This window comes from Calypte anna, chromosome 4 (assembly GCF_003957555.1).
Source record: "Calypte anna isolate BGI_N300 chromosome 4, bCalAnn1_v1.p, whole genome shotgun sequence".
Taxonomy (NCBI): domain Eukaryota; kingdom Metazoa; phylum Chordata; class Aves; order Apodiformes; family Trochilidae; genus Calypte; species Calypte anna.
In genome coordinates this window covers 17,910,626-17,917,842 of record NC_044247.1, presented here as the reverse complement: position 1 = coordinate 17,917,842, position 7,217 = coordinate 17,910,626, and the positions used below count along the sequence as shown (strand labels likewise).

The following is a 7,217-nucleotide window of genomic DNA, read 5'->3' as shown; positions in this document are numbered from 1 at the left end:
CAGCCTGGCTGGGTAAATGGAAGCAAATTCTGATTTTGCAGGAGCAGAGGGAAGCAGACAGGAGCCCCGGGGTTAATTAGAGCAGCAGCAGCAGGACCTCACATGTTGAGGATTAATGGTGTTGCAGGGGATTCTTTCCTTCTGATGAGCACCAAGGACTACAATGGGAAGGTTTTCCTTGTCTCAGGGGCCTTTGTTGGTCTATTTCCTTTCTTGTACCCATCAACTACGATTTGTTTGAAACATATCCTAAACCAAGCTGGCACGGTGCCCTGAAAAGCTCCTGCTGGTAACCAGCCCATCCCCAGCCCCAACACCAACTCATAAACAACCTCTGCTCCTCAAGGCTTCAGGGCAGAACTTCTCCACAAATCAACTGCAGCATCTGCTGAATTAGGGGCAAAAGAGCAACTGTTTTCCTCCAGAAACAAATAATAACCACGGGATGGTCTTCACTTCCACTCCAGTGCCAGGTTCTGGAGATCTGAAGGGACAAGAGCAGCCCTCACACCCTAATATCCATCCTGTCTTCCTGCTGCTCAAATTAGCTTTGAACCTCAGCAACCACACTGCTCTCAGATGGTCTGAGTTTGGTTGTTGGCCCTTAACAAAATTAATTCTGATTAATCCTCTTTCTAAAGGGACTGAACTTCAAGACTCACATTCACTGCAGTTCAACATTACCTCCAGTTATTCACTGCTGGTGTGTGACCCGGGCAGTATTCTGGATTTAAAATGTGTTTTTACAGAGCAGCTGTCATTTTCAAATCTCATTTTCATCCAATTTTCCTCCTATCAAAGTGAACTCCAGTGAACCACACAGACCTGCCCCCCAAGGAACCTGAACAGCTCCAAGCCCAGGGTATTATTTTTGCTTTCAAATGTCCCTGTTCCACCTCGATCTGAGAAGATTTGCAACCAGGCCTTATGGAGTTTGACAGCAAGGGGTGAAAGAGGGAGAAGGAAATCACAGGGAAAGGCACCAGTGGAGCTCCAGGGATGCTGGAGAGATTAAGGAACAGCAGGAGTGGGATGGGTGTCCAGGGGAAAAGGCCCTGAGGAACCTCTCCTTGCTTTGCCAGCACCAACAATTGTCAGCTGGGACACTGGATTATTGGGTTCTCTTGTTTTAAGCACCTTATACACAGGCTGTACACATGCCAAGAGGGGTCAGGACCCCTCAGCTCACCAGGACAGAGGGAGAAGCTCCAAACCAATCCCTTTTATTCCTGCCTGGGGTTGAAATGAAAGGAAAAGCCTTTGGGCCACTTGCATTTGATCATCCACGACCTTTATTGGAGACAGGTGGGGTCATTTATTACACAGAAGTACCATCACACCATTCTCTTCTGATTTTAATTCCTTTGAGTCTCCTTATACATCTGTAGCAAAAGTGCACTTTGAACAGCTTTTAATCTATAGTATATATCTTTTCATATTCTCTCTCAAGTCAGGTATTTTATTTGTAAAAACTTCTCACCAGATATACAAAATACATGTCTAGTGGACTACATTAATTTTTGTATTTACTGTTTAGATGATTTTTTACTCAGTGCTCTCTTTTTTTTTTTTTCCCCCTCTGGTTTGTTTTTTTTTATTTTTTTGTGTTTTGTTGGTTTGTTGGGTTTTTTTTTTGCAAGCCTTAGTGATGACAGTCCTCTGGAGAGGACTCACAGCTTGGTGTGTGAACAAGAGAAGACTCTTAGCCAGGAACAATATTCACACAGTAGGAACAAGATGACAAGAATGTTTGCTGCCACTGAATGTGTCTCTTTAAATGACAGTACTCTGGATAAAAAAAAAAAATCATTAAAAAACCCTATCTCTGTATTTTATCTTCTGGAAGAGGTGATGTGCCAGGAGACTGGAACCTGTAAGCCAGCTGGAATACAATGGTAATGATTAACTTGCATTTTGAAGACAGGAGTTAACTGCTAACATGACATTTCTGGCCATGAAGAAAAGACACACAACAGCCACGCCAAGAAACTCTTTGTGAAATGTTGGGGTTTTTTTTCCTGAGGACAATATTTTGGTAAAAATATTTTTATGTCCTGTACAAGCCCCAGAATTGCATAAGTTAAATGTCCTCAAGAAGAACCACCACTGGTTGGTACCATGAAGGGCTGTGCTGGGAACAAGCACACAGAGGGAACAGCTCTCCTGTCACCTCACAAGATGAAGGAAGAAAAAAAAAATCCCCATTTCCAAGGGGAGTTTAAAGCCAGCTACAAGAAGCTTTGGCACAGCAACAGGACTTGTCAGAGAGAAAATTAACAGAAGGTTTTTTCTGAGATTCCTCACAAAATTCCCCAAGTCTTTTTCTTTGAGTTATCCTTGAGGTTATCACACACACACACGTAATGGATAATTATGTCATATTTCAGTCTTCACAAGTCTCCCCATTTCCCTTGGTAAGCAAGGCCTAGAGAGGTAAAACAATCAAAAGCATTTTTAAGGGGGTGTTGTGATTCCCAGATGGACACAAACAGTACTACCAGATGAGGAACACTCAGCAAGGCAATGCCTGGGTTGGTTTGTTTGGTTTCCTTCTTACTTGTTGGTTATCTTGAAGGCTACAAAACCAACTGGATTAGTTCCACCACTAATGCTTTCCCTTGGTTAACCCTTCCCAGTTAGTGGTGCTTCCTGTGGATTAGCATAGATTCAGAAGGAGAGTTGCATCAGTTTCACTGCAGATGACACCAAGTGTGGAGCAGATCCTGCTTCAGAATGAGGGCACTTTTGGTTTATGCAAGAGCTCCAAGAAAAGCTGCAGCTCCCAACCTTCTGCAGCAACTGGTTGCCAGACAGGTTCTTCCAAAGGGAGAACTGCTGCTCTGCTCCCCTGGGGTCTGCAGCAAGGTGGCTTTGAGTCACAACTTCCAAAGAAAAATGCACAGTCGATAAAGCTGCGTGTGGGTGAAGCCCTGTACCTTCTGGAGAAGAAACACAACAGTAAAAATAAAAATAAAAATAGAAAAAAGAAGCAGTGCTGCTCGTGTTGTCTAAGCCCCAGATAATGCATAACAGGGAAACTTACAATGCTGCAGGGAGGCTTTTTGTCTGGTGTTTGTTTTGGGGTTTTTTGTATCTTTTTTTTTTTTTTTTTTTTTTTTATAAAAATTACAGACTTGACATTTCCAATATGTCTTAGCTTTGTACTGCTTCTCAAGTCTGAGTCACCAAAAATATCCAGCAACCAGCTGCTGCTCATATCCTAAAATATGCCTTCAGCTGACACTGAATATTGAAATCATTCTGCTAAAATACAGAAAAACCAGGATGGCAGAAACCAAGGTATAGCCTCAGGCCAACATTAAATGGTCAAAAATCCTACAATGCTACTTTTAAATCTCTTCTTCAGTCCACAAACAAATAAGCAGCCAGGTTTCAAGTAGAGGTAACACAGATTTTGGAAGATAGCACTTTAAAAAAAAAAAAGCCCAGAAAGAAAACTGGAACAAGAGCTCTTCTTGTTGCAGCAGTCAGCACTAATCCCCCACAAAATGGCAGGGAGAAACTTTTGTTCCCCCCTGGATCTCTCCTGGTCCTACAGCAACAAGGAGGAACTGCTGCTGCTGCTGCCACAAATACGTTCCATTTGGACATATCTTGATCCCTTTTTTATCTGTACACATTATCTTTAGTCTCTCGACTGGTAGAAGAGGATATATCCAGATTCTGAGTTTTTGGAAATGTCTGATGTTAACCCATAGAATTCTTCAATGGCTTGGGCATCAATTTTCTGAAAATTAATGAGAATGAGAATTAGTCTCAGTCAAAACACCACCCTAGAATCCCCCTCCCCAGACAAAAATTATTTCCAGTTCTCAGGGGGGATGCTGGAAAGCCACTCAGGATCAATAAAGTGACATTTTGGTATCACTGAATCCCCCCAAATGGAACAAAACATTTTTTCCCACCTTATCCACTACTGGAAAAAAAAAAAGGCAATTAAAATGAAATACTAAACCTCTCAAGAGTGCTGCAGTCTTCAGGGGGACTTTAAAAATTAGGATCTATGAAAATGCATCCTTAAAAGAGTACCTGGTGGTACCTTTCCTGACTACAGGTTTGGCATGCAAATAGAAAAGCTGGCTTTGGTCAGCTAAGAAGGTTTTCGTATAGTTGGGAGTAGAAAAGGACAATCCTGAGGAGATTTAATACCAGGAGAAAGTAATTCCAGATTTTCAAGTTCTTCTGACCCTTACAGAAGTCCTCCAAGTGCTCCTCCAAGGCATTTTCCCATGCCTGACCTGCACTGCCTGCAGGACAGAGCTGCAAAACTTCTCCCCTGAATGGGTTTGTTAAGCATGTTTTGTTAAATAGTTTTTGTTAAAATATAGGGAAAAAGAAAAAAACCCCAAAAAACCCCCACCCAGATGTTTCCCCTTCCTCTCTTCTCCATTCAGGGATGTCAGAGAAGGTTTTGCATTTTCACACAATTTATTAACATAACCTCTACTACACACTCTTAGATCCATATTTTACCAGAAAAGCAGCAAAAGAACATCCTCCAGTCCTTGCAATATATTTAGCAGACAACTCAAATGTTTTATTTTAAGTGTCAACTAACTTGCCATGAAATTAAGTCTATTTCCTCTACTCATTTTGAATGCATCTCAGCCATTTGATAGAGATTCATTCCTCCTGCAGATATTTTTAGCTTTATCATGCCAAAACTGACTTCCTTTTTTAATTCCACTATCCACAGAAAACAGAGTGGAACTGAAAGTGGACTCTATCCTTCCCATTCTTAGTTGATCCCATTTTTGGAGACAGCAAAGTTTTACCCAGTCTGCAGCTTCAGAGTGAAAACCTTTTGATGGCTTCACAACTGCTTTTAGGATTCTGCAGCCTCACCTGCCATGAAGATGACTTTTCCTGTTAACTGTGCTTAAAAATGTGAAGACATTTAATCATTCTCCCCCTTGTCTCAATTCAGAGAACCCCCTGGATGGACACTTACCCCTCTCTGGTTCAGAAAAACATTGTCCCTGTGAGGTACCACTTAGCTGCTCTAATGACAACACATCAAACAAGCCAGAGATCATTTCCTCAGGTTTCTCAATTAATTTTTCTTTATTATTATTATTATTAATTATCCCATCTGGACTGATCTGTCTCCTGGATTTGATGCAGTTGCTTCTCATATATGCTGTTGTATGTCTGATTACCATCTATCTTCCATTTAATTGAAGGCTGGCCTTCCAACCAAATCCAAACAGATAAATGAATATGATTTCACCACTTCTGGCATTTAGAGGGTAATAAGGATAAACTACTTCCTCTTGACAATCCAGAGCTATTCATTCACATCCCTTGCCAAAACTGCAACAATGATTTTTAACTGGATTTAAGAGGGGAAAGAAGTTTCCTCCTGTGTTTTCTTTCATTTGAAAAAATCTGTATACAGGTAGAGGACTCATCTTCTGGAGCCTGCTGACCCACACCTGCTTTATGTAGCCAGTTCACACCTAGAATGTTCAATCTCCAAAACATCAAAAAATCAAAACTACAAAAAAAAAATCTCCTACTTGCATGTTCTTAAGAGTCTCTGAAGAGCAGAAGGCTCCTGTGGTTAGCCCCAAACCCACAAATTCATGCAGAACTCATGTTTTAGGGACTTTGGGTTTTACACCACTTCACTTTTGAGGACAACCTCTGTAATTCCATGCACAGCAACTCCTATTCTGTGGTGCCACCTTAGGACCAATCTCACACAGGGTGGTGGCACGTGGCCAAGTTTGGAATAGATGGTCACATCCCTTCAGGCAGCAGATGGAACTGACAAAAGCCCTTGGGGCTTTCCTTCACTTCCTGAGTGACTTAGCTAACAGCAGTAGTAAGGAACTAATCCTCAGGAGCTGATGAGTAAGCAGGGAGAGAAGACAGAGGAATAAAACTGCAGCTACTTCTTTTCCATCAGCCTGTAGCATCAGAGAGAAAAGTCTCTTCTACTGAAAATTCAGGTGAATTCTAGAAGGTCAAGGAAAGGGAGAGGGAGGCAGGAGCTGAGCTTGATGTTTCCCACAAACAGGTACAACGGGTAGGAAGTGAAGAGCTCCTCTGGGACAGAGCCAGCAGGAATCCTTGTGCTGGGCTCTTCAAAGCAGGGTGAGGAGGAGCAAATGTTCACCAGGGGGGGCCAAGGATGTGACTGGTGCAGTTTTTCATGCCCTCCACTGGTGGGGGAAAAAAAAGCCTAAATTTCACAGAAAGCAAACAGCAGCCAGAGAGAGCCTTCTAGCAGGAAAAGGAACCTTAAACTTCCAGATCATTAGGGGTGGCAGAGGTGGTGCTACAGGACAGGACTCCATTGCCAATCCTAGTCGAGATAGTGACAGCTCAAAGAATCATGGAAAATACAAAAAAAAAAAAAATTTCAGATCAAAGAGCTTTATTTTTACAGCCTTTCAGGTAAACTCTGTGAAAGAAGATGAATTTTAAAAAAGAAAGCCATGATTGAAGTTAGAAAAGCAATTTAAAGGGAAAAAAAGCATTCCTCCAGGGGAGAGGAACTGCATTCTAGCTCACTTGTGACAGCTCCTTGAATTTGTTGTCCAATAACAGGCAGCATGTATTTAAAAGCTGTGTTTTGGCACACCTATAAAAGTGCCAACAGAGCCTGGAGACAAAAAAATAAAAAATCTGGTTTGACCTAAAAGCTAAGATACAACACAGAAGTGACTGAGAGAAAACAAATATAGAACAAGGTGGTTATTCTGCATCTACTTTAAAAATGTACAGTTTAATTCCTGGATGAGACAGACAGTGAATACTTGCACTTAAAAGCATTAATCAAACACTGCTTCCAAAATTAGCTGCCACAATTACATACTTGAGTCATGAAGTGTGTAATGACAGGAAAGTAGCCCTCAGAAGATAATAATGGGAGAAAGCAACTGTTTGTGGTCATGCAGGCTATCTAACTCACCAGGAAATCACCTTGATGCTCAAAGCCAGGCAAAGATTCTAAAAAAATAACATCTGAGGATGAACATCATCATCATTGCAGCACAAACAAGGATTTTGCTGCCCTTATTTAAACACTCAGCATCACCATGAGATCTCGGAGGCAAACAGGACATTTTTGGCTGTATAAAAAAGCAGCTCCAGAATATCCAAAATAGAAATAAAATATAAAGAATATCCAAAATATTTTGGATGTTAATCTTTACAGGTATGTTAGTAGAAAACTTAAGGAAATATTT

The 7,217-nt window shown here is 41.4% G+C and overlaps 1 protein-coding gene across 2 annotated transcripts in view; it reads right to left on the bottom strand.

Annotated features, from left to right (window-relative positions):
• Positions 1-1,269: 1,269 nt before the first annotated feature.
• LOC103534193 (ubiquitin carboxyl-terminal hydrolase 12) overlaps positions 1,270-7,217 on the bottom strand; it is a 28,518-nt gene continuing 22,570 nt past the window's right edge. For both annotated transcript variants that reach the window (XM_030449104.1, XM_030449105.1), the window contains one exon: positions 1,270-3,748. In XM_030449104.1, coding sequence (XP_030304964.1) covers positions 3,647-3,748 — 102 coding nt within the window. In that variant the 3' untranslated portion in view covers positions 1,270-3,646. The remainder of the gene's footprint in view (positions 3,749-7,217) is intronic.